This window comes from Euleptes europaea, chromosome 3 (assembly GCF_029931775.1).
Source record: "Euleptes europaea isolate rEulEur1 chromosome 3, rEulEur1.hap1, whole genome shotgun sequence".
Taxonomy (NCBI): domain Eukaryota; kingdom Metazoa; phylum Chordata; class Lepidosauria; order Squamata; family Sphaerodactylidae; genus Euleptes; species Euleptes europaea.
The window spans coordinates 54,379,576-54,406,548 of NC_079314.1; the positions used below are offsets into that span (position 1 = coordinate 54,379,576).

At 42.0% G+C, this 26,973-nt stretch overlaps 2 protein-coding genes across 2 annotated transcripts in view; one reads left to right on the top strand and one right to left on the bottom strand.

Moving 5' to 3' along the window:
• Positions 1 to 6,180: 6,180 nt before the first annotated feature.
• SELENOO (selenoprotein O) lies at positions 6,181 to 14,244 on the top strand. Its single transcript, XM_056846787.1, has 9 exons — positions 6,181 to 6,707; positions 7,756 to 7,959; positions 8,734 to 8,914; positions 9,973 to 10,103; positions 10,491 to 10,771; positions 11,525 to 11,675; positions 11,911 to 12,096; positions 12,573 to 12,729; positions 13,901 to 14,244. Exons 1-9 carry the CDS (start codon positions 6,181 to 6,183, stop codon positions 14,084 to 14,086), a joined length of 2,004 nt encoding a protein of 667 aa, XP_056702765.1. The 3' UTR covers positions 14,087 to 14,244.
• Positions 14,245 to 19,955: 5,711 nt separating this feature from the next.
• The window catches only part of TUBGCP6 (tubulin gamma complex associated protein 6), a 28,473-nt gene continuing 21,455 nt past the window's right edge, over positions 19,956 to 26,973 (bottom strand). The window contains 7 exon segments of the mRNA XM_056846292.1: positions 19,956 to 20,151; positions 21,691 to 21,890; positions 23,064 to 23,277; positions 23,588 to 23,720; positions 23,936 to 24,130; positions 24,428 to 24,569; positions 26,762 to 26,930. Of these exon segments, the coding sequence (XP_056702270.1) occupies positions 20,060 to 20,151; positions 21,691 to 21,890; positions 23,064 to 23,277; positions 23,588 to 23,720; positions 23,936 to 24,130; positions 24,428 to 24,569; positions 26,762 to 26,930 (1,145 nt within the window). The 3' untranslated portion in view covers positions 19,956 to 20,059.

The following is a 26,973-nucleotide window of genomic DNA, read 5'->3' on the forward strand; positions in this document are numbered from 1 at the left end:
AGCAGTCCATTTCAGTGAGCTTGCTAGTGGACTGTGATCTTCGATCTCTCCTGTCCCCCACCCCCCAGGAACAGAACCTTCGTTACATTGGTTTTGTTCCTGTTGGAAAGCACAGGGGCCCATATATCAAGTTATCCTTCTTGGTGCTAAGCACCTGTATAGTTACTTGGAAAGACCTCTTCTTACAGGAAGACTTTTATACTTCATAGGTTTTTTTAAAACAACAACAACCTGAACACAGAAGCTTTTGAAAATATCAGAAACTCACTCCAAATACCTTTAGGAGCCTTACAGAATAAAATTGTATGCAATTGGCATCATCCAGTCCCTTTAAAATCCCATCCATTTCAGTTGGGGGATTATACATGTGTTTGGCTGCTTCCACACAGAGGTTTTGTTCCCAGTTTGGCATTCAAAATGGGGTGGTGGTTTTTTTTGGGGGGTGGGGGGTTATTTGGAGCCCTCAAGCAATATCATCCCATAATCTTCCGCTTTCTCTTTTTGCGGTACTCTTTCCCAAACCTGCTTTGGGACTATCTCTTTTTGAAAGGTTGCCATCAAAGCAAAGTGGTATGCCATGTGGATGGGAAGATTGCATTTTGCTGGGACCTGCCCACATCTGCACCATTTTCTTGCCCCACCCCACTCCCGGCAGCTACCATTTCCCCCCTGCCACCAGAGAGCTTTTTCAGGCTGTTTGTATAAGTCAGCAGTTGACATGGCTATATTATTACACTGTAGTAACTATCTGCTAGTTCTTCTGAATTCCCACCTTTGATCTAAAATTTAAAAAACAAAACTAAAGCCCTTTCTGTTGCAGAAATATGCCTTTCCCCATAGATCTCTCAACCAAAGGGGCTGGAGACTTTTTTCTCAAATGAGATCTGTGTATTTAGAGGAACTAGTAGATCAGTCCTTGTAATGCTACAATTATATTTCAGTTGCTGATTTTTAAAGAAAGCTGGGTGGGGGGAGCTGAAGGGGCTTGAGGCAAGGGAAGTGCTGGGCTCAGCTGTTTCGTAGCTGCCATGGAGAAGCAGCTCAAAACTGCAACCCAGTGGATTTTAAGGTGCTTAACTTTGGCTGGATTGTGCTTTTTGTTTTTAGGCCTCCTGGCCAGTCTTTTCCTTTCCCTTTCCTTTTCAAGAAAGATGTTCCACTGCCGACTTTATTGTTTAGTTGCAGTTGGGTAACTTATGTTTACGGGAACACAGTTCCTCCGGATTATATCATTTTATTCCTAATGTTAAACCAAGTCCTGTTGGCATGTATTTCAGTACTGCAAAATTGTTGAGACTGGATCTCTCATACTATTGCTTTCTTACATCCCTTTCTTAAAAAAAATAAATCTGGAACTGATCTTCGTAGTATTAACCCCTCATTTTTCTGGATGCCATGTAAGTTCCAGCTGAATGTAATAAAAGACTGGTTTAAAAAAATCAGTGGAATGTTACTTTAACTGTTTAACAAATAATCCAGAAACAGTGTTTTTAAAAAACTGCCTGGGTTTTGTTTCTGCAGAATTATGGGTTCTTTCAACTTTCTCTCTACATTTTTTTAAAAGCGCCTTTCTCTTATGTGTTTTACTGATGTTTATATGCCTTTAAGTTGCCTTTGAGTACATGTCACATGTTGCCATTTCAAGAGAATAATGTTATAATTGTCATGATCACTAACCTGTCGTTTGAAAGGCTGCTATGGAGCGTTTTTCACTCAACTTCTTGGCTACTGAGACCATTTTGGAGCTGAGTCCTCTTTTCTCCATCTTTTGGGAAGGCAGGTTTAGGACATGGAGAGGGGGAAAGGAAAGCTGGCATTGGAGAGAACCACAACTTGAGTGTACATTCAGAAAATCCAAATGTAAGCCCACATTTCCCAAGTTGTCTTATGAGGAATTAATACTGTTGCAGTGTAAAAACATGAGTGTCTGGGTTCAATCCAGCATAGATAAATCCATTTAAGTTCCATTGAAATCAAGCCCACATAAACTAAATTTAAATTTAGAATACATTGTGTTAGGGTTTTGACTTTGACCTTAAAATATAGACTTGGTTTCTTACTGATCATGCTGCAGCCACAGTGCTTTAGGGAGTTCTCTCTAGTCTTTGTGATCATTTAATAGGGCATATGATGGATTCCAGACACTTTTTATTTTTCATAAAGGGAGAGGTGAACACCTTCAGTGCCCAAAGAACGGTAGTTGCAAAGAACTGTACAATGCAAACTACTATTCCACATAAGTTTGATGCTTTTCTTTGTTTGCATCATGTAGCACAGTTACCGTATATCTTTTTTTTTTTTTTTTTAATGCTCGAATTGCCAGTTTAGGCGCAGTCAGTAGACTTGATTTGTAAAGCTTGTTTTCTCTGGCATTGTATCACTCAAATCACATGGAACTGTCTGGAGCTAAGTGGCTTTTTGTAACTCAAAACTGGAGTTTATCACCTATTGGGAGGTTATTATGCTTACCCCCTGGGCAAGTACAGAAGCTAAACTGAACAGGGCCTCTTAAGGTAATATGAGAAACTGTGACAAAAGGGTGAATTACACATTTACAAATAAAGAGAAGATCTAAAGATTAATGTGGTTTTACTGACAATTGTTTGAGGGAAAAGTGGAGTCTTTGAGCTGGACAGTACTGTGTTAAAGCAATGTTTTAGCAGCTGAGATGGCTTGAATTCTAATGGATTCTCCTTGTTTTCCTTTTGGAGGTTTTGATAAAAATGTACCTGATGAAACAGCTTCTCTTTTTAAAAGTTATATTTGGAGGTTATTAGATAGTCTGATGGCCCCTCTTCCTGATTATCTTGAGTCTCACCAAAATATTGGTTAAAAACCTGCTAGATCTTTTGCGTGCTTCCCACCCACATCTTGTAACTAACAGCCCGTTCCTGAATGGGAGGCGTGAAGCTGCTTAGGAGCCAGCGTAACCCCACACTGGCGTAGGTGCCACCTGATCACAGAGTAAGGTGGCACCCACACCAGTGTGGGGGCAAACACACCGGCATCCGGGAACCCCTGGTCCCTGCCACCAGCACGGCCACTCCAGCAGGGATTTCTGGAAGGGAAAGCCTGTGCTAGCATGGGAGGGGGCGTTCCCAGGGTCAGAGCTGCCTTATTGGGCAGCTACCTAACCTTGTTAGCCCCAGGAACGCCCACTGGAGCAGCGGTGTAGCTGCACCACGTTTTTTGGTGGCGCAGGCTCACTTTGTGCAATGGGGCATTTCCCCTGTTTTTCTATTTAAGTCTTTTTTTGTCTCCGGCGGCAGAGACGCCTCTGAGGAGGAGGCGAGGCTGCGCCACTCCCAGTTGCCACGGATCTATCCCACCCCCTTCAGGAATGGGCTGCAAGTATTCATTCTCAGGTAAAATTTTGCAAGCTATGAAAAACAATATTCATTGCATACATGTGAGCCTTAAGCTTGAATGGACTCCTGTTAAATGAGAGACTTGAAGCAGACTGTGCTTTTTATGTATTTCAACATGCCAAAAAAAACAAGAATAAAATGATTATCTGGAAGCTGGCATCTCATCTTTACCCATACGGGGTGTGTATGTGTCTTTTCTTCAAAAGTGTCTGGTGTAAAGTTGTATCTAAAGAACTTTTGGTTATCACAAAGAATATCAAGAGGCATGTGGCCCTAGTAAAGCAGGCTGCCTGTGCTGTGTGGATATTGAATCCTCTTGGCAGCAATGTTCACTCAATTTTTTAGAAAGCATCTGGCACACGGATCTTGAATAAATATGATTTATTCATGAAAGGGGCTTTTTCTTCCAAAAGAGAGCCAAATCCCTTTATAATCGAGGAGAGACGCGATCAATCTTGTTTTTACCATGCTTTAGACCAGGTGTGGCCCTCTCTGGCATGTGTGCAAACAGTGGTACACCAGACCATTTTGCTTGACGTGCTGGGCAGGTTCTCTGCCCAAGCAACCATGGCACTGGCAGCACTGCAGTTGCCAGTGCCACGGTGAAGGCTATAGCATGGCTGATGCCTGCCATCCTTTCCCGGAATTTGGGAGCTGTGCATCCATGTGATCCACTGCTCTGTTGTAGATACAAAACAAGGGTAGAAAAGGGGAGCAAAGATACCAGTCTACAAATTTCTGAGGGTGAAAACTTCTACATCAAAAACCACTAACAACCTGTGACACGTTATAGACTAATTAGGTTTGCAGAAGAGGCATAGAACTATGATGGGGTTAAGGCTACTGATTTTTTTAAGGTAGGTTATGTATGTCTACTGAAAGAAACTCAGCGCTGATGTTCAAGTGCCTGTCAAGGTAAGAATGCTCTTAAAGGGATGTTATACTTGTGACAATAGTGTGCGGATTTTTTGTCCTGCAGAGAAATCTTGCAGGGGTGGGGTTGGACCTGTTAGTGAGTGGAGGCAATTGATGGACAGCTGGCAGCCCAATAAATGTTTTGTATGAAGCCACCCCTAAAGAGAAAAGGAAGAGAATGAGGAAGATCTTTCTTGCTGGCCAGTAGCAGCTGCATCAGATCTGCTTGAGTCTGCCTGACTCTTCTACAGGTGCTTAAAGCTGGACTGTGCCCAGAGGTGTGAGCTGAAGGGCTTTTGCTCTCCTTCAGGATTTTCCAGTTTGTTACTGTAAGCTGCTTTGGGTCCTCATTGGAAAGAAAACCTAAATAAAGTAGGGTGAGGGAGTAACTGGTCCTAGCCTAGAAACTGCTGAAGTTTTTAGGGTGAGGAGTGCTGGATTTTCTTTTGTTAAAAGCTGTTAAGAGTTTGTAGAATCCGTTTTCACCTAAAGCTACCATCCACCTGTTGAAACGGAAAGACTATTTGTACTGCCTATTTCACATGGAACAGTGCAATATATGACTTGATATAGAGGCTTGTTTATTTTGTCATCTGAACAGTAGGTTGCCAGGTCCCCCCAGCCATTGATGGGGTGATAAGGCTGGGAAACTCCTGGAGATTTGGGGATGGAGCCTGGGGAGAACAGGGACCTCCCAATGCTAGTCCACCTCCAAAGCATCCATTTCTCTAGGGGAACTGATCTCCGTAGTCTGGAGAGGGGCTGTAATTCCAGAGGATCCCCAGGTGCCACATGGAGGTTGGCATCCCTATCTGACTATTTAAATCCACCATGGATTACCTCAGACACTGAGACTTGTTTGTTAACATTGTTAACAAATACCATATGTAAGAGTGCTGCCATTATGCTATGCAAATACCAAATACCGTGGCTCAGTGGTAGAGCATCTGCTTGGCATGCAGAAGGTCCCAGGTTCAGTCCCCGGTATCTCTAGTTAAAGGGACTAGGCAAGGAGATGATGTGAAAGACCTCAGCCTGAGACCCTGGAGAGCTGCTGCTGGTCTGAGTAGACAATACTGACTTTGATGGACAAAGGGTCTGATTTGTTAGAAGGCAGCTTCATTTGTTATTGTTGGGATATAAGTTTTCGAGAGTCAAAACTCCCTTGGTCAGATGTCTGAGGAAGGGAGTTGTGACTCTTGAAAGCTGATACACTGTGAAACTTTTGTAGGTCTCTAAGGTGCTACTGGACTCGAATCTTAACTGTTCTACTGCAGCCCATAATGGCAATCCTCTGAAACTAATTTTTGTTTCCAGTAGTAGAAAAGGGCAAGAGTCCAGTAGCACCTTAAAGACTCACAAAAATATTTTCTGGTAGGGTGTGAGCTTTCTGAAGAAGTGTGCTGTGGCTCACGAAAGCTCATACCCTGCCATAAAATATTTGTGTGAGTCTTTAAGGTGCTACTGGACTCTTGCCCTTTTCTACTACTGCAGACAGACTAACACGGCTACCCACTGAAAAATTTTTGTTTCGTTATTTGAAGCTGCAAAGAAACGTATCCCTTCCGTATTCTCACAGGGAACTCAGAAGCTACCTTTTATATAATGAGGCGGCTGTTTACGTTTTTTGCAATCAAGAAAGGTACCGTCTATCTGGGAAAAGGCACTAAAAAAACTCGCAACCCAGTGCGCAAGCTCCAAATCAGCCGAGGGGACGCCAGCGTAGGCGTGGCCATAGAGAAGAATTGCGGGTGGGGGGAGAAAGAGAATTTCCGTCAACCGATTGGAGGGAAGAGGGCTCTGCAAATATACCGCCCTGTGATTGGCCGCTGTTCTGAGGCCCCTCTTCCCAGGGCTCGCGGGCTCCCCCTTTGGTGGCTGCGGGCGTAGTAGGCGAATGGGGGTGGCGGCGGCGGTTGGGGGCAACGGCCGCTGCGTCGGTCGTTGGCTGCCGCGCGCCGTCATGGAGGCCGCGTCGGGTTCCCCTGCGGGCGAGGCTCTCCGGTGGCTGGGGACGCTTCGCTTCGACAACCGAGCCCTGCGGGCTCTGCCGCTGGACCCCTGCGAGGAGAACGTGCCCCGGGCCGTGCCGGGCGCCTGCTTCTCCCGCGTGCGGCCTAGCCCCGTGCGGAACCCGCGGCTCGTGGCGATGTCGTCGCCGGCGCTGGCGCTGCTGGGCCTGAGGGAGCCGCGGACGCCGCAGGAGGAGGCCGAGCTGGAGGCGGAGGCCGCGCTCTACTTCAGCGGCAACCGGGCGCTGCCGGGCTCGGAGCCGGCCGCCCACTGCTACTGCGGCCACCAGTTCGGCGCCTTCGCTGGGCAGCTGGGCGACGGCGCCGCCATGTACCTGGGCGAGGTGCTGAACCCGCGCGGCGAGCGCTGGGAGGTCCAGCTCAAGGGCGCCGGACTCACCCCCTTCTCCCGGTAAAGCCCCCCCCCCTCTCTCTCGGCTTGCCCGGCTGCAGTCGGCCGGCGGGATCCTCCCCGGCGGGCTCGGCCTCTGGTCGACACGCGTGCAGAGCAGACAGGAGAGCCGGGGCTCCTGGAGATCTAACGCGAGCGCGCAAACCTGACACGCGTCGCTGCTTTGCTCGGGTACTGGATCCAGTTTCAGTCAGAGGCTTCGTCTGCGGGGAGCTGCTTTTGCCTCGCCGGAGTCACGTTGAAATCAAGCTTCAGTCAGTCATTAGGGAGCTTTCATACAGCCCAAATAATGCACTTTCAGTCCACTTTCACTGCACCTTAACGATCGTTTGCAAGTGGATTTTGCCAGTTCACACAGTAAAATCTACCTTCAAAGTGCATTGAAAGTACTATTTGGGCTGTGTGAAAGTGCCCTTAAATCGAGGTTGGACAGCTTTTGGGTAAACCCTGCTCATTTCACCAGGAGTGGGCTTGCAGTAGTAATGAGGATTGCTTTGCCACTTCACAATGCAATGCCGTGCAGTTGTTCCATCAGCCTTTTAAATCAAATCTTAAGTATCAGTGAGGCCATTTATTCATGGGGTTTTTTGCCTTGGATTTGCCGCTCTCTAGATGTACTTTCCCCCCATCCAAATTCTCAAAACTGCATGGGGGCTTATTTTTGAGTTTTGAGAATTCGGTTGGGAAAAATGTGCATCGAGAGAGTGGCATATCCAAGGCAAAACCGCCTGTGCATAAATGGCCGGAGTTCACATTTTTCTATAGCTCATTTACCAAGGAGATAACTTCATGGTAAATTTCTTCATTTTAATAGGTGCGAACAGATCAAAAGAATTAGGAAATAATTGCTCCTTGCTTCATTAGCAGTACAGAAGAGAATTTGAAAGCATAGGTACACATGCACCTGAAGTGTGTTCTTTGGCTACATTTTTTCATAGTGACTTTGTTCCTTTGCCCCCACATTTCCCATTTGATTTTTTAAAAAAGTAGCTTGAGATATTCGCTAAAATCCTGATTCTAATTCTTGTAAAATCTTTGTAAACTACAGGCAAGCTGATGGTCGTAAAGTTCTGCGATCAAGCATAAGAGAATTCCTTTGCAGTGAAGCAATGTTTCATCTAGGAATACCCACAACCCGAGCAGGAACATGTGTAACATCTGATTCAGAGGTTATTCGCGATATATTTTATGATGGAAATCCAAAAAAAGAGAAGTGCACAATTGTCCTGAGAATAGCACCAACATTTATCAGGTAAACATACTGGTTTTTGTTTAATATTAAAAAGTGCAGTAATAACTACACAGTTACTAAATATGTTGCAGGGATATTGCCTGAAGGATGTAAGTTTTGCCTGCAGTAATTGTAAATATTTCCTGGCTCCATAGCTCTAACTTTTCTTAATTACTGTTGAAAAGATGTTACTAAAATATTTATAAAGGTTTGGCCTCCATGTGGGGTGTTTCAAAATATATATTACATTAGTCCAGTAGAGCTATGCACTAGCATTATTACAGTAGGTGTTACCAAAATGCATCTGGCAAAAATAGCTGTTAATGGACTGTTACATCTGAAAGCATGTCACCCAGTGCCTGTGTCTCTGTGGAGCCTTAGAACCAGAGATCTTCCCCATTATACTCTGCTCTGTCCTCTTGACTCGGAGCTCATGTCTGAGTTTCTCACAGCCATTTTAACCAGTCTTATGTCCAATCACTGAGAAAATTATTTTCCTCCTAGCTTATGTAGATCCCTGCATCACTTACGGGGTATCATTTTGCTACCCAGCTGCCATGAAAATTCTGGCTGGAGCCACACATTGTAGTACAATTTATGGTTTTATGTCTTGGGCTAGGGTTTTATATAGTATTTCAGTCTCATTTAATTGTTTTTACTGTAATCTCAGTTTTTTATGTTTCTCTGATGCATATTTTCTTTGGCCATATGTAATAAAACTGCTCTCTCTCGCTCTCATTGAAATATTTTTATTGTATGAATTATTTCTAGTAGTGAACAATTTATTTTAAATAGGTTTGGATCATTTGAAATTTTTAAGCCTCCTGATGGATATACCGGACGTAAAGGCCCTAGTGTTAACAGAAATGAAATTCGAATACAAATGCTTGATTATGTGATCAGCACTTTTTATCCAGAGATTCTGCAAGCACACCCTGACGATAATATTCAAAGGAATGCAGCTTTTTTCAGAGAGGTAGGTCAAGTGCAGTTGTGTGCGCACGTGTGTGTGTGTGCGCGTGCACGTGTAAAATTTGTGGCCCACACTTTGGGTGGTACAAATGACATTTTAATCTTGTACCAAACCTATCAGGAGGGTTTGAATGAGAGAAAATAATTAACCCAAGGCTGCTCGGTGGGCTTTATAACTGAGCAGGACTCTAAGCCTTTTTTCCCCCAGTGGTGACAAAGGTGTGGGGTAGAAATCAAATAAAACTAAATTAAAATAAAGTGTCCACGAACAAAATGGGTTGTTGTTCTTTTTCCTCTAATTTGTTTACATTGATTACATTTCTCATGCCATTTTTACCTTGTCACAGTGTTGTTGATACCACTGGCAGTGGTCAGCCTTGCCCAGATGGATGTGTTGTTGACCTCTGCTATAACAACTCTAATTAAAATGTCTTAAATTGACACTAGCATTTCTGCAGGATCAGGTATTTGCTCATGCAGAATACAATTTTCCTCATCCTGTAGCAGCCCAGTATTCCCTCCAAATCCTGTTATTGGGGATCCCCTCTCCCCCAAGGAAGGGATTTCAGGGGGGGCATTTTGGGCTGCTGCAGGATGGAGGAGGCAGAAAATTCTCCTCCACAGGTGCAAGGATTTGCTGCTGTGGAAATGCTAGTGTGGATCCAAGCCAATGTGAACATCTAGAGTTTGTGATGTGTGTAAAAGCAAAGGCTTTTGAATGCACCAGCTGTACCATTGAGACCACTACTGTATTGCCCCAAACCACTGGATCTTCTCTGTATGAAAGCTATGTGTGTGTTGCTAATGCTAAAAAATTAAAAGGGGCAGTGCACATTGGTTATGGTATACTGTCAAGAAAAACCACCTCATCTCCAAAGGAGATAGCAGAGAAGATGTTTCAAAGACAACCTTAATAAACAGACCAAATGTATATGGGAGAAGTTCCATCAGGTAGCTATGGGTCTAAGGCTCTTAGGAATAATACAGGAATGTGATGCTTATGAAAATGTCATGTTCAGAAGCTGGAAGATCTTGAAAACTAACCAAGTTGTGTGTGTTCAGGTGACACTGCGGACAGCAAGGATGGTTGCAGAATGGCAGTGTATTGGATTTTGTCATGGCGTGCTCAATACTGATAATATGAGTATAGTTGGTCTTACAATTGATTATGGACCTTTTGGATTTATGGACAGGTCAGTATGAATCATTTAGTTGAAAATGTTACATTGACGGTACAAAATAGCATATATATATTATGATTTATAATATCTTAAAATCCTTAAATTAGAGTAAACGTGCTGGTGTTGAGATTGTGCAAGAATCTGTGTTGCAACCTTAATATTTTCGAGTTTGTTAGTTTTATATCTGTCCCATGTTTTATTGCCTGTGTTCCGTAGCTGCTTTTTTTTGTCTCATCTTTGGTCAGATTAAAATGAATGAGTACAGAATTATGTTTCAGCATGAGAGCCACATGACCGATACATCCTTTAACATTATTTAGTTCTATGCCATAGCATGGTTTTTCTAGTTAGTCATATTTATGAACTATTGTGCCAAACAGTTCTCTTTTGCTTTTATAGCTATGATCCTGAACATATTTGCAACGGGTCTGATAACACCGGGCGTTACGCTTATAATAAGCAACCAGAGATCTGCAAATGGAATCTCGGGAAACTTGCCGAAGCCTTAGTTCCAGAACTGCCCTTGGATATCAGTATGCCCATTCTGGAAGAAGAATACAATGCAGAATTTGAGGCGCATTATATGCAGACAATGAGAAAGAAGCTAGGATTCATTCAGCTCCAGTTAGAAGATGATAATAAACTGGTATCTGACCTTTTAGAAACTATGCATGTCACAGGTGAGTGTGGATTATATTTATGTCTTTAAAAGAAATGCAAGGTGATATTCATTTGTTGGTCTACTTAAGCTAATGATATGGATTGCAATGCTTTCAAAACAACAAATTTACAAATACTTAAAGCATTTTAAATAAACAATACAAATTTTGTTGAACCTGGAAGCACTTTAGGAATTTTGACAACATCAAGGGGATCATTGTCACAAAATGGTTATCATGGGGAGTATGGCTAATCACAGAACGGCTGCCATAGTGACTCGAGCCAATCACAAAATTTGGGGAAGTTCCAAGCCAAGCATCTTCCTGCAGTGGAAGTAGTTGCTTCCAAATGGGTGTTCTCTGCAGACACTGGGGCTCTTCTGAGATACCTCCTACTCCAGTGAGATTGAGGAAAGCCAAGACTGGCTGTTTGATTTGGGAGAGAAGCAAGTGGGCACCTGGAAAGCCATTGGTGGGCACCTTGAGGGTCACTGGTTTAAATAATCTTGCGTGTGCATGCATAAAGGGCTGTTAAGTTGCAGCCTACTTATGGCTACCCCGTATGGTTTCCAAGGCAAGTAAGTAAGCAGAGGTGCCATTGTCTTTCTCTGCAAAGTCTTCCTTGGTCTCCCATCTAAGTGCTGACTCTGCTTAGCTTCCAACATCTGACAAGATCAGCTATACCATACCTTTCCATAACCCAAATAGTCTTGTAGAAACAAATTAAAAGGGCTGTTTTGCACAGCTGAATCTAGTTTCCATTAATTCTTTCAGGGGCAGATTTTACAAACACTTTCCGCTTGCTTAGCTCTTTCTCAGTAGACTCTGATCTGTCAACGCTGGAAAACTTCTTAGATAAGATTTCAAAGCAGTGTGCTTCTATAGAAGAACTGAAAGTTGCTTACAAGCCTCAAATGGATCCCAGGTATTTTTTTTTCCAAAGCAGTGATTGTACTCTGTTTAATATTTAGTCCTAATTTTGGGGAATATTTTTTTGGGGGGATCAGAGTTTTTATTTGGTAGCTGAGCCAAACACATATACTTGTCTTGTTTTCTGTACCTGATTGAAGGCACCAGCCACCACCATTACAGATTGTTGCAAAAGACCTGTTTTTTCTGTGGTATTTGATTTGTGTTTTCCTTCTGCTTTCTTTTTACAGACAACTTTCAATGATGCTGATGCTAGCACAGTCTAACCCACAGCTCTTTGCCTTAATTGGAACAAAATCCAACATAAATAAAGAATTGGAACGCATAGAGCAGTTCTCTAAGCTACAGCAGTTGACAGCAGCTGAATTGCTCAGCAGAAATAAAGGACATTGGAAAGACTGGTTGCTGAATTACAGGTGGGACAATTACATGCCATGTATTTGAAATTTGCTAATTGACATTTTAAAAACATTACATGCAATAATTCCGTGAAAGTCAAATGGCATTTTACATGTGTGCATTGTGCACAGAAACCTTTTCTCTCCTTTTTAATATTATAATATTATATATACTGTTTAGATAAGTGTTATGAATTAGTCATTGAAGCTAGTATTTTGTATATGTATTTTTGTGATACTCCAAATAAGCCCTTTAATTTTAAATAATTTATCAGAATGTATTATCATTGAAAAACGAGACTTTAAAAAGATGAAATCACACTAGGTTTTGGGTGTTAGAGCAAAATTTAGTTATAAACTATAGTCTCGGTCTCAGTGTTAGTAGTTTTATATATGTAAGTATTTCAGGAAGGTAACGTGAACACTGTATAAAAATAATAAACAACTTTTCCATTAGCCTGAACTTTCTTGTTCTTGTTTCTGTGTTGTTTCAGAGTTCGGCTAGAAAAAGAATTAGAACACATTAGTGGTGCTGGTGCTTGGATTGCTGAACGTGTGAAGGTTATGAATTTAAACAATCCAAAATACATCTTGAGAAATTACATTGCTCAAAATGCTATAGAGGCAGCAGAAAATGGTGACTTTTCAGAGGTAAACCATGCTTCTTTGCATTGCAAAATAACAGCTCATGGAGTTTTCAAAAGAATATAGAATGGGTAAGAATATTCCAGTTAAAAGTACAAAGATTACCAAAGGCACTGCATTTTCAGTAAGCTTAGTATTAAAAGAGGACACCTACAAGATGGCAGTTCAGTAGCTACTTAAAATTGCAAAGATACACAATCTAAACACTAGTAATTGTTGGTGCTCTAGTGCAGTGGTTTTCAACCAGTGGGATGCAGAAGTAGTCTAGGTGGGATGCAGGGTTTTCATAACAGTTTACTAAGAATTTGCTCTCCTTCAGTTCCCATGTGTTCACCTGCAAGTGTGATGTGCCATCTTCCGTTGACCCTACCTTCCACGGATTACGCATCTATAACCTTCGGGCTTGTTAGTAGTAACCTTGGACAGTTGGTGTTTCTCCTAATTCCCCTTTCCCTTTCCACCAGCAAGTGCCTTTGATGTACCGATTCCCGCTGACCCTACCTGCCTGGAATTATCCGTTGTGCTTCTGCAATTTTTCATGTCCTTAAAACGAACCTTAAATGATAAACATAATAACAGAATACTTCTTTGTTTATTTTTATTTGCATTATTTATAGTAAAAAGTTGTAAACATGGTAGAATTAGGCTTTTTGTTTCTGTCATAATAGGACCCTGGTTCTTTGGTAGAATGATTGGTGGGATATCAGATATAAAAGGTTGAGAACCACTGTTTTAGTGAATACAATGCCTCATTTTTACACGTATGATAGCAGTGTCCTAAAGCAGACCTAAAAAAATCCAGACAATAGTAGCAAGAAAAATTTCTAGCACTTAGTCAGTTTTGACTTAAAAGCTCATATCCTGAAAATCTTGTTATTCTCTAAGGTGCTATTGGACTCATATAGCTTTTCGATTAAGGAGTGTTTCTTCAGTTAATAAGCTAATTCGTTTTATTACACCAGTTGTGAATAGTTGAAACGATTTACTGAAAAATGTGAATAAGTTTGTAGTGTGGTTTTATTGTGTGATCTTGATATGTTTGCTATTGTTGACATACTATTGACTTATTTTTATATAGTATTTTTACCGTTGTTGTATTTTTTTTTAAAAAAAAATCCAACCACGCACAGAGATTCAGAATTTTGCTGTAATAATTGTGTTCTTGCTTCCCTTCCAGGTACGGAAAGTCTTGAAGCTCTTAGAAAAGCCGTATGAAGACACAGAATGTTATGATGAGGAGCCCATAGAGGAGGAAAATGTGGCTGTTGCTGCTGCCTGCAGTTCCGTGACCACAAGCAGACTTCCATACAGTAGTAAACCGCCCCCTTGGGCTTCTGAACTCTGTGTCACATGATCTTCGTAAATGCCTTGTACGTGTTTTCCACGAAGAGGTCTTGATCTTATGAGTGGAAAATGCAGCAAGGCGCATTAGAAGTGCTATTAAGTCACAGACAGATTGTTTGGATGTCTTCACAGTCTCACCTTAACCATGTTCATGTTATGAACTGTGACAAATCACCTATTCCACACACACTGTTAGGCTTTGGAGACTGACAATAGTTCTGTCTTCTCTCCATAGTGATCAAAGTGCTAACACACATGCATCTTTGAACATCCAAGTGAAATCTGTGTTTGTGAAGACAAAAATAGCAAACCAAATGTCGGGTGTATTTTTGTCTGAAGGTGAACTAATGGTACTTACTAACCATGTTGAAAATGCTTTTATTATGCAGGGATATTTGATTCTCTCTTGATGGAGAGGGGGTTTGAGATCATTGCTTATTTTGAAGCTGTGTTTAATTTAACTGAGTAGTTCATTTATTGTGAACTTTTGCATTTATATCATGTTTTTAGAAACATTGTGGGGCTCTGAGGAAAAGGCAGCAATAATGTGCATTGTGAAAGGGCACACAGGTGACATAAGAAAATTAGATTTTCTCTACATCTCCATTATATAGAGAGCCTTGATCCTGCTAAGATGCCATCCATGCAGAAGCAAGTAGTATTCATCTCTGTCTGGATTGGGAAATACATGCACAAATTGGGGCTGTGCTTTTGGTTCAGAATTGCACCCCAGATTCTGGAGCTGCATGTACAGTTCGTTTAAGCAGATGAGAGAGTAGTGAAGGCAGTCCCCTGGAAGATTCTCAGTACTGATTGTGCCCGTTGAGAACTACCAGCCCTCTTTCCTCCTGTCCCAACAGGTGATCCATACCGATACTATAGTGTGTGGTTATGGATGTAACTTTAAGCAAGACTGCTCTAACAGGATAATTTTGCCAAAAAATGCATATTATTTGCTTTCCATGTTCACATGCTGTATGCTTTCTTACTTACATCTTTATATACTCTATTTATTTCCTATGTATCAACTTTTCTACCTCTGTAAAGTCTTCCGTTCTCCAAACTATTTGCTAATGCAGGCAGTTGTTTGATCCTATTTTAATAACGTTTGAATTTTAAAAACATAGTTGGAATGGATTGTATCTCAAAGAGAGATGTGTTAATGGCCAGGCTGAGTGATTGATGACTTTGATTTTAATAGGAGACTACTTAGGATTATAGTCAATGGGACTTTAAATTGTAACTTGGAAGATGTAACCAAATTCAACAGTGAGGTATATGGGTAGGTTATTCCTGCCATATTTTCATTAATCTGGACATCTTGATGTGGTGATAAACTTCCAATGTTGTCATTTCTGTGTTTATGAAAATGAACACTCAAGAGTTGAGAAACTCAGCATATTGAATGAGCATGGGGATGGTGTCATGGTATACAAAAGAAAGCTTTGCAATGAACTCTACCTTGGATTTACTCATTTCTCACTATAATTAGCAAGTCTCAATTGTGGCTTTTGAGGATCATGTGCACAGATGTGTCTAAAAACATGCTCAGGGCAAGTGATGGGAACAGGGTTCCTGTATCTCACAATCCAACCTGAGCTAACCTTTGTTCAGATTTTGCAATAAAAAAATGTTTTGTGCAATTTTTAAGTATGGCACTTTAATACTGATGACATTGATTTTCTCATTCTGCATATAAGAGCAATATCTGGCAACTGTTCTGTTGAAAACAAATGAATTTAACCATGTTCATATTAAAAGTTGTCTTGCTTACTTTTTGACCCAGAGAAACAATATTATCTTTGAAGTGTGTTTGTATTAATATTGCTGAGCGATCACACCTTCAAAATGTGTGAAGAAAGTGAATTTTATTGTTTTTATTTCGGAAACTACATTAGGAATGTAAGAAACAGGTGCAGTGACAGCATGCCCAAAGCTTGGAACATAAAATGGCTCTCCGTAAGCCACAAAGTCTCAAGGTCTGTATATCATCCACATATGAGTGAGGAGTGATTCTGAAAGCTTGTGCAAAGGCATTAATAATGAGACTGGAAAGTGTGCTCTGGCAGTTTAGCTTTAAAGTAATATGTTGCTCAGCTGACTGTCCAGGCTGGTACAGCCTCCTGGCAAAGGAGCTCAACTTCATGCCGCCTCCTTCTACCTGCAGAGGAGAGAAGCATTCTGTGTCCGTCAGTGGTTTCCTTTTATCCCAATCCAGGGCCTAAGAAACTAAACAGAGTTAGTAGATCCCCTTCCATGCCAAGTATGCTCTAGGACCAGCATGTACTTTGTAGAGACAAAAGATTTGTCTTGACTTGAGTCAAGAAGTCCAGGAAGGAAGCTGGTGCTTTACTCTTCCATATGTCTCCCTCCCACAAGTATTAATTTGGGCTTCCACACAACACTTATCTACCTTCCAGGTTTTCCCTGGCTCCACTTCAGGTTTTCTCAAACCCAGTTTGGTAACCCAAAACACCTTTGAGAAGAGTGGATGGGAAGGTGCAAATTTCCAGACCTCTCTGCCAGCATCCAGTACCATATACCCTCATGTCCGCGGCAAGTGGGCTGCTTTCCAGCTGTTTTGTAATCAGTAGCTACATTGCTGATACCCTAAAACTAGTAACATTCCTACCACTTTTTAAAGTCCACTGAATGGTGTGTGAGGGGAAAATGCAGAGAAAACTGCTTGAGGGTGTTAACAAAATATATATATATTGAGCTGTTCAAATTTAATATCACGACTATTGCATCATGACATTGGGGCATTATGAAACTTTACTGCCAAGCACCTGATTGTTTCAAGCAAACTATACCAATTAAGAAAACACAATATCTGGCTATGTGCCCAACCGGTCTCTGTGCAAGTAAGTTCTCTTTCCTAAAGCTGCTGGAATTGATCCTGAGAAGCCACCATGCATGATGTAAACCTGGAGTCTGAATTGCGACAAGACAACCAACTGGATATAACCAAGTTCTCAAGTATAGTTCAGCCTTTTAAATGCCAGTATTCCTCTTGCCTTGATCAGAGACTAGCATTAGGCCTACAACTTTACCCTTTTGTACTAAGTTGATAAAACTGGTGAGGGATTTTGTGGGGATGCCTGTGTATTACTAGTAAAAAAAATCCATCACTTTGGATAGCTAACAAGCTGTATTTCACCATTGTGACCAATTAGAAATGCACATCACCAGCATATACACACATTTCTCATCATACAGCCCACTACTGGAAAAAAAATATGGATAGCCCTGCCCTAGGATGATTGTTCTGGGACTCCTAGCATTTGGACTGAGGCTGCTTGGTCAGGCCTTGCTCGGGAGGCCTTATGGCCACCGTGAGACAGTCCCATGCTGTGTTAGAGTCAATGCCTAAGTGCAGTTGCAGGCTGGAGTTGCTTTTTTGTACTGAACAGCTTCTAGTGCTCCTGTTGGAGAAGTAGAAGACTGGTGTCAGGGCCAAGTCATGATCTATTGAGTTTAAATTCCTTCTCAAAGGAGACCGGACCAGAACCAATTGGATCTATTTCCTTGGGGGCTAATAGATCCAATTGGTTTCCAAAACAATCAGGCATTTTAAGGGGGTTACCGCACTTTGTATTCCCAGCGATGTATTAAGAGTTAGAAAATGTTCTAAAAAACATCGCTTTAAAAGGGTTTTTGGATACTACGGCTTATAAATGGTTGGAAAACGTCTTCACAGCTAAAAGGGCCAAAGTGGGAACAGTATTTTTTATAACGTTTTCAAACTCTTAATACATCGGTGGGAATACATAGAGAGTGCGAACAGTATTTTTTAAAATGTTTTCAAACTCTTAATACATCGCTGGGAATACAAGTGCAGTAACCCCCATTGAGTCTCAGTGGTGAGGCAATTGAAGCCCTACTGACATGGCAAGTGGAATTATTGCACAGTATATACAAAGGAGTGATCCTGCTGTCCTCCCCCACCAAGGAGGGCTCCAGCCCCTTTGTTTGTTAGAAATGGACAGAAATGAAACTGGCTCTGAGGTGACTTCAGCATTGGTAGTGGAAAGAAAGAGAGTTGGGTTTTATACCCTGTTTTTCTTGATCTTTAGAGTCTCAAAGCAGCTTACAATCATCTTCCCCTCCCTACAACAGTCACCTTGTGAAGTAAGTGGGGCTCAGAGAGAGTTCTGAGGGAACTGTGAATAGCCCAAAGTCACCTAGCCGGCTTCATACGTGGGGGGGGGGTGTAACCATGCGGGCCGCCTAAACTCCTGGACTGGACCTGGCAAGTCGATATGCAGGCACACAACTACTGTTCCAGCCACACGCCCGCCCCAACCGCTACTGGGACGGCCGCTGCGCTCTCCATTGTAATTGACACAGCAGCTCCTGTGCGCTCCGTGCAGCCGGCAGCTAGGAAGCAGAGGCAAGGGCAACCTCCAGAGAACCTGAGAGACTCCATGTTCCTGCTCGTCCCTGTTCCAGCCATTTCATGAAAAGCAGACAGTCACGTAGTCAGTGCCAACACCACCCCCCTCCCATTGCAACATCAGCAGCTTAATGGGCAATCAGCAGCGATCCTGATATCAGCAATGAGTCGTTCCTCCAGCTATGCAGCAGCGATCCCCAGGTGTTAGCAGTGATCGCGCCTTTTGTTTAAGAATGTTAAGCACATCAGCAGAGATCTCCCGGTTCTTCCCGGGTTGTGTAAGCCACTGGAATTAAAATAGATTTCTAAATTCTCAGCTAGCCATTAAGTCTTTTGTCACCTTTTTGTCACCTGGGAACGCAGGAGGGGTAAATCCCCTCACCCCGCCCCCAGAAAAACAGTATAACTGGGGTAGCCCACACCCATAACCTTACCTTAGGGCTTCCCATTTCATACAGCCTGCCACTCTGCCGGAGTGAGCAGCCGTGCTAGAATACACTAGGGGCTACCCATGCCCGTTTATTCCCCATGTCCCCCTTTTTCTGCTATCTTAGTCTACTGGAACTTGGACAACTCATCTGGAAAAAGGTGCAGTATTTCCCAATCAACGACCTCCTGCCACGTTGGCAGCTGTCCTTATTCTACTACCTTTTATTTCTTAGAATCTCTATGTTTGTGTTGCATCATTGAATGAAAGAAATGACAAACTCTCTTAATTCGGAATCTCTTGTCTGTCTTTATTCTCAAGGCCACAGTTAATGGGCTCTGGTATAGTTGGTTGGGATCCCGCTTTATAAATACATAGTTTCCGACTGTTCAGCTAATTTCCCCAATTAAAGAGCATTTAGGGTAACGGGGGCAAACCCAGTTCAGATTAGAGTCCGCTGCTCTTAAACAGATTCTGAACATGATAAAGGCCATTTGAGACCAAGGGAGGAGTCATAATGGTGATAAAACTTGCTTTCCCCCTCATTGCATCTGTTATCACGTATAGGTTACAGAATGTGGACTAGATTGCCACCAAATCTGCATTATGAATCCAGCTGTGTTGGTAAGCAAAGTTTCCAACAGGCCTCAGAAGCAGATGTCTAATTATTTTACAAAAGACTGACATGCAAAGAAAGACAATTAAAAAAACCTTTTTTGATTCAATTTTTAAAAAATGTGAGTGATGTCTGCAATAAAGGTTTTAATTACGATGTTTGTTTACCAATTTCAAAGTCATGTTTTTATTTTTTATTGCTTGCACATTTACATGAGAAATGTTCACAATGCTACAAAGAATTTACACATCAGTAAATTTACATTGATGCACACATTGCCATGTTGGTGCTGGGCTGCATGCTTTCCTGCACCCATACTGACAAGAAAAACTTCTGCCATGCTATGGAAAAAAATGGCATCTTCCCAGATTTCCATCCTATTTGTTATGAATCCCATCGCACCTTCAATGGAGTATTTAATGGAAAGCTTCTCTTAGAAATACTCTAGCAAGAGCAGCATTCAACCAAAACAGGCTTTATAAACAAACATATACACATGATACTGCTGTCTTTGTTCCTGTAATATAAGCTACCAGTAGAACAGTATCAAAGCTCAGTTATTTTTGTAGTAGTTGTTAAAGTTGATTCGCAACAGGAAGTCCTCTAGGTGAGGTTGATAACCTCTGTTTACTAGTTTAGTTACAACTGCAGGGAGAAAGGAGAGAAAACAAAGAACAGTTTAAAGCACTTCATCAGTAAGATGAACGTTTTAATGAAACTTTTGAGATATGTGGATATGCAATTCTGTCCCCTCAGAACTAACCTGAATGTTAAAACATTTTGGCTTACCAAAGTGTGGAAAAATATCCCTCATGCTAGCACTTTGCGCTAAGCTGAACATATTATATTCCAAACTGCTTTTCGGCTTGCACAAGAAGCAATTTGGGGGCATTCTAAATTATAGGAAGGAAAGCACTAAGTATTGCACAAGATCTGGTACAAGCAGAACCATGCTAAGTCTATTGATGTTGCTGCTTGTGGAATGCAGGATCCAAGCCAAAGCCTTCCTGTGAACTCTATAGAAAACCAGACCAGCATTCAAAAGGGTTCAACAGCTGCCATATTTTCTTTCCTTTGCTCCAGCAGATTTTCACTTAAGCCCATTTTAAGATCCTGTTTCATGGGGTGTTTCCAGCTGACCATGTTTTAGGTGTCACATCTCTCTTTTGTTGTAAAAATAATTTAACTTCTTAGTTCATTAAAACAAGGCCATGCTTCAGCAAAAGTACCATCAAGCACAACAGCTCTTTATAAATCTAACCTGCTACCGCTGTAAGCTTCAGTAAATACAGTGGAACTTGCATCAGAGTCAAAATGTTGAGGGTTAGCCAAGGGATAGGGGGGGTTACCGCACTTGTATTCCCACCGATGTATTAAGAGTTTGAAAACGTTATAAAAAATACTGTTCGCACTTTGTTTGGCCCCTTTAGCTGTGAAGACGTTTTCCAACCATTTATAAGCCGTGGTATCCAAAAACCCTTTTAAAGTGATGTTTTTTACAACATTTTCAAACTCTTAATACATCGCTGGGAATACAAAGTGCGATAACCCCCAAGAATAAACAAAATGAAGAGTATCTTTTATTTATTCTTCACAGTGATATTTCTCATTGGTGCATGTCTTGCTGGCAAGCTTTCACAGGTAGCGAAGGTGTCAAAATATGAAAATATAGTGCCCCAGTTAAAACCCTTATGATACAGCTCTTTCAAAATGCCAGAGGAAAACAAGGACAATGCTAGGAACCACTGATATCTTTGCTATTGAAATCTCTTTCAGCTGAGGAAAAACTTCAGCAGAAAAAACTTCTTCCTGACAGTTGAAGAAGAGCAGGTTTTATACCTTGCTTTTCTCTACCTTAAGGAGTCGTAAAGGAGCTTACAATTACATTCACTTCCTCTTCCCACAGCAGGCATCTTGTGAGGTAGGTGGGGCTGAGAGAGTTGAGAGAACTGTGACCTGCCCAAGGCCACCCAACGGGCTTCATGTGGAGGAATGGGGAACTGAACCTGGTTCTCCAGATTAGAGTCTGCTGCTCTTAACCACTACGCCACACTGGCTGTCAGATAGCACTAAGAAACTCAAGATGCACCCAAAGGCTGCATGTTGTGCTATCTAAGACATAAATTCAAGAGTATTTCCCCCCTACTGAGTTAAACACTTTACCACAGTTATATGGAGGCTTACCATTGAATAAGAAATGGGAGTAATACTTGAATGTGTTGTAGGACTGTTGCATCAGACCGAAGTTGGGGTGAACCGCCATTTGCTTGCCAGCATCGAAACTCCATGACTGCGAGATTAATTGGCTACGGAACTTCAGAATTAGGCTAAAGATACTGTGAATGATGTTCATCACTGGGGCTGCCTTTTCAGTCAATAATCCCCTGTGGAAACAAAATATATTTTGAAAAACACTAAACAGAGATATTTTTATGTTATGAATCTGGCAAGTGGCAATACAAAAGCAAACCCTCTGCAGAAACTTAAGATCAAAATGAAGAACGTAATGTTTTAAGTCAGCACATTATGACTGTTTTTTCATCTAGTCCCTCCCGGGTTTGCATGGAGAAGCATCTTTGCAGTAATTCTGAGTAAATAATATTAAATAAAAAATCTGTAGCATTTTGGATGTCTGTCTTCTGATCTTTATGCAGCAGTGCACATTTGGGCCACCAAACATTCTTTCCTCCGCCTGTGCAACCACCAAACTCTACTTTGCTGGTTACTCTGCAAGGATCCTGTGAGCAGGATCCTGCCTATCCCATTACCTAATCCCTGAGGTGTTCTAAGTTGCTTTGCTTAGATCTTGATGGGTAGCTTATGTTAGTCTAGCAGTAGCAAAGAGCAAGCGTCTGGTAGCACCTTAAAGACTAGCAAAAGTTCTGGCAGGGTATGAGCTTTTTGTGAGCCACAGCTCACTTTTTCAGATATAGTTAGAATGTGATTCCATTTTTCCTTAAGTAGAGAAGAGTCAATTAGACAGAATGGCAACGTAAATGTCAAAAGCAAGTAAATGACATTAGCAGGCGTGACTGGATTAGGTGTGATATGCAGAGGGGTAGTACACGTGGAGAAAGTAGCATTGGTAATGAGACAGGAATCCCAGATCTCTGTTTAATCCAGGAGAATGCTTAGATCTTGTCTACTACTTTAGACGGAAGAGATTTCTTTCTCCTTCTCAGACTCCTTCCATCTTCCAGTTCACTGGGGAACTCTTTCCATCTCCATTTCTCCCACCTCTTTACCCCCCAGTTCTCATTTTCCTAGCATCCCTGTTCCCCCTCCTCTTTGGCCTTTTCCACCATTTCATTAGGAATTCACAATTATTTGCAAGTTTATGTAATGTTTTCTGTCAGCCTCTTTTTCTTAATTGGATCTTACTCAACCTGAAAACTTTGTTTAGGCATGCAAGTGACTTCTGCAAACCTAAGAAACTTCAGCCCAAAGTCTGTGTACCATGACGCACAAAGACTGATATTATTTTCAACATTTGTTGGTTGGCTGACCTTGCCACTAGGCAGACCAAAGTGCTGTACCATATTCAACAGTCTTCTCACCGGAAGATAGCTTTGTTGAGGTATTCCGCGTGTGTTCTGTGAATTTCTTCCAGGTTCCCAACAGAAGACAGCTTACTTCCAAATTCACACCATGTCACATGCAGGATCTGGTTGGCAATATAACCTTGAATCACTTTAACAAAGTGCTGCATTTCATGTTTATAGAGCTGGAGCTGTCGAAACTGAACAGAGTTGGATGCGTGTTTCACTAAGGCTGAAAAGATAAAGTATTACAGCATCAGCAAAGGCACAGCTATAGATTCAAGAGTTACAAACTTTGCTACTTGACTAGCTTGGAAGCCAAACATCCTTCATGCTCTGTGTTAGAGAAGAGGAAATCTCTTCTCTTGAACCAGTATGTACTCGCCCTCAACTATTTGGATTTGAATTTAATAATCAGCAGCTCTCATAGAACATGGATACAGGAATCACACTTTGGAAATGTGTACAGAATATGCTTATCCAAAAACTCTGAACAAGTCTGGATTGTAGGCTAAGTAAATAAGCAGACAGACTTATCTTACCGGTTCGCTTTAAGTGGAACCAAACATCCTTAAGAGTCCACACCATGTGCTTCAGTTGCAGCAGGAAGGAGAAAATCTTGTTATATTTATTCATGCAGTTCTCAGTAATGACAATATTTAAGGGCCAGTCAACCTTCGGGGGGAAAACACATATTATTACCACTACTGTACATTCTCATATTGCTGGAATATATCACTGCCTTTTAAGGTCTGAAGGCCTTTGCTGCTGGGAAGCCAGACTAAACAGCCAAATGACATTAGAGAACAATCAGGATTAATTAACTCCAATCTATCTCTTTAAAAAAAACAAAAAAAAATTAAATTGTGCCTTTCTGTGCGCCTGCTCACTTTGTATCGTAGCTCCAAGCAACTGAGGGCATCGGGTGCGTTGGGCTTGAACATTTCGGGAAGGTACTTCAGTGCAAAAGAGAGATTGGATGCAAGGTGGGTGTCTCCATGAAGACTGTATTGCAGAGCCTTGTTTAAGATGGAATTGAGGACAAGTGGGTTGAGAAGTTCACCAGGGGTCTGCCCAGATCCAAGCTAGAATTAGAAATGCCACATTAGAGACAGAGAATTCAGGTGGTCAGAGGCACTTAACACTGCTCACTGAGGCCCACAGACCAGGGCAGAATTTGCATTTTATATAGTAAAGAACATTGTTTTGACCAGCTATTAAAACTCCAGTGCAGACTGTGCCAATATGATCACCACAGCGAACATTTATTCGTTGCTAGTGTGGCTAATTGCTGTACAGAAACTGCAATGCCATTGTTCCATGTGTTCGCTACTGGTGATGGCCAAGTATCAAAAAGTTTTTTAAAAGGCTGGGCAAGTTACCTTTTCAAACAGCAAATCGCTCAGTGACTGAGCGAACTCTCCATCTTCCATCAACAAAAAATGCCTTAAAGCTTCAAAATGCTTCTCGACATTCAGCTCCACAAAGTAGTAGTCAACAATGGCTTTGTTCACGAGGGAAACACTAGCAGTAAGTGAAAACATGGTCCAATTACTCTTTTTCAAAAATAATACTTTAAATAAAAACTTAAATCACCAATTATTACAGAGCCCCTTTTTAGTAATCAAAAGGCAAATCAACCAAATACACAAGCAATCCCTGGGCAGGCAGCTGAGACACATCAACCGACCAGAGTCATGAAAAGCCAGCCGAACTCTTAAGAATTATTATTACCCCTTATAGCTTGGATCCAGCAATACCCAAGAGGAAACATAAATGGGCTTAGTATTATTCCGCTTATGCAGGATCTCTGGCAACATCTAGCACTTTCCTCCTATTTTACAGGGCCCAGAAATTGGTTGTCCAAGATCTCGTACAAGCAGAAATGCAAATGGGGATCCAATAAGGATAAGCATTAAGTGGCTACTGCAGTCTTTTTCTTGCATTTCCACTCGTACAGCAGCTCTAGAGCAAGTGGAAATCTTCCACAATCCGTTGTATAGAAGTAAGATAAAATGCCCAACATTGTGATCATACAGCCAAAATTTACCATAGGCTCCTCCCAAAGACCTGACACCCTTTGCCAGGCTCCTGTCAAGACTGATTTCTTCCACAAAACAGATCAAGATGGCAGCTGTGCCAGGTAAGGCCAGTTTCCCTCTTTTACTTCCACTTGCTTTTAAGAGTACACAAAGAACTGCACGCAACAGCAGCAATTATATCCAATCTAGAATTACTGTTCCCCACTTTGGTACTTTCCATGATGCTTAGATTCAGCTCTAGCTCCCCTCCCTCCTACTACCAACATAAAACCATCAGAGGCAGGACAGGAAGTAGACAGGCAAATTCCCTCCCCAAAAGGTGTTTTTGAATTTCAATTGCTATTTGCGTTGTCTTTTTATTTCTGTGATCTGCTCTGGGAAGCAAACTTGGCTGAAAGGCAAAGATAAAATTGTCTTAAGGAGAAGAATTTCTCTCAGAAGCCCACATTGCATCCTGGAATTCCTCTGCTGAGGGCCGGAGGGCTCTTGTAAACAAAATGCACCATGACATGAGGGGACTGAAAACAGGAGGGGGAATCAGGCAAAATCTCCACCCCTTGTTCTTTGGAGCTGAGACTGGAAGAGAGGGTGCTATTGTGCCTGATTCCCCTCCTCACGGCAGGAGGTGCTGTCAAGGCTGACCCTGCCTTGGTGTGGAAACCTAACAAAACTCTGGCCCTGGGTAGGTTCAGATCACTGTCTAGTAATTCACATGAAAATGAAGCAAAAAGCCTTATTGAAAAAAAAGAAGTTATTAAAAACAAGGCATACAGTTCAGTGGAGTCATCATGTGCACAAAATAACAAAGGACTAACTAACTGTTCTTCTTACTTGTCCTAATGGCAGCAATGCTGGTTGTTAGAAGCATGATGTTCCAGCGCTTACACAGGGTATCTTCAGGTAACAAGGGTGGTGGGTGGAGGAAAGAGATAAGAAGGGAAAGTTCTCTCTGCTATAGTCTATAATATAGATTTTGCTGGCCATAACCTCCTGACCTTCCTAACCAATCACAGGTCTGCCTCCAAGGAACTTTCTGGGGTGAGAAGGTGTTTCCCCCTCCCATACCAGATTCACAGCTAAACTGTGTGAACTAATTAACTGGCTCTCGAGATGACCTTGGTGAATAACCATCAGTCTGAGGGGGATTGGCTGACACCTGCAAGCAGTCGGAGTGCCAGAAGATGAGAGTTTTAGCTGCAATTTCCCTCTAAGATGGCTTCTCTCTTGACAAGTGCATTTTGTTCACGGAGCCTCTCAGCAGAAGGTATTTGGGGGGCACAGGGGCAGTTGGTAAGAGGCCGGGAAGACCCTCTTGCCCAATCTCATTCTACTCACACAACTATAGCATCCAACCCAATATGAAAAAATAAATCCTACAGTGGACAGACTGTTGAGAGCGATACTTAGGCACACACAGCTGAATGAAAGGAAGGAGGAGAAATATGATTTAGAGTTTGCAGATATGTTAAAGGTGGCTGAATTTTGAAAAAAGGATGCAGATCAAGAATTACTAGGTCAGTTTACAGTTATTGTTGCAGTCGTCGACTTGCATATATTGCCAAAGTAAGGAAAGACAACCAGTTGATACATGAATATGTTACCCCTTCTCAAGCACATAACCAGTAATGCAAAAGAGAGTGCTGCGAAACCCTGTTGCTCCTAAACAGTACTTACTGAGAAACCAAGGGGGCAGTAACTGACCGCTTCATCAGCACTGGAAGAGATAAGAGCTCACTCAATTGTACAGCTGTTTCATCTGTTCCTGGCTGTACTGAAGGATCCACAGGAAAAGTGTAGGATCTTGGTATCACATGATGCAGGAGATGGGAAACTGGAAGCTCTGCTACATGGGGGCAAAAAAATCCCAAACTTTGCTAAGAATACAA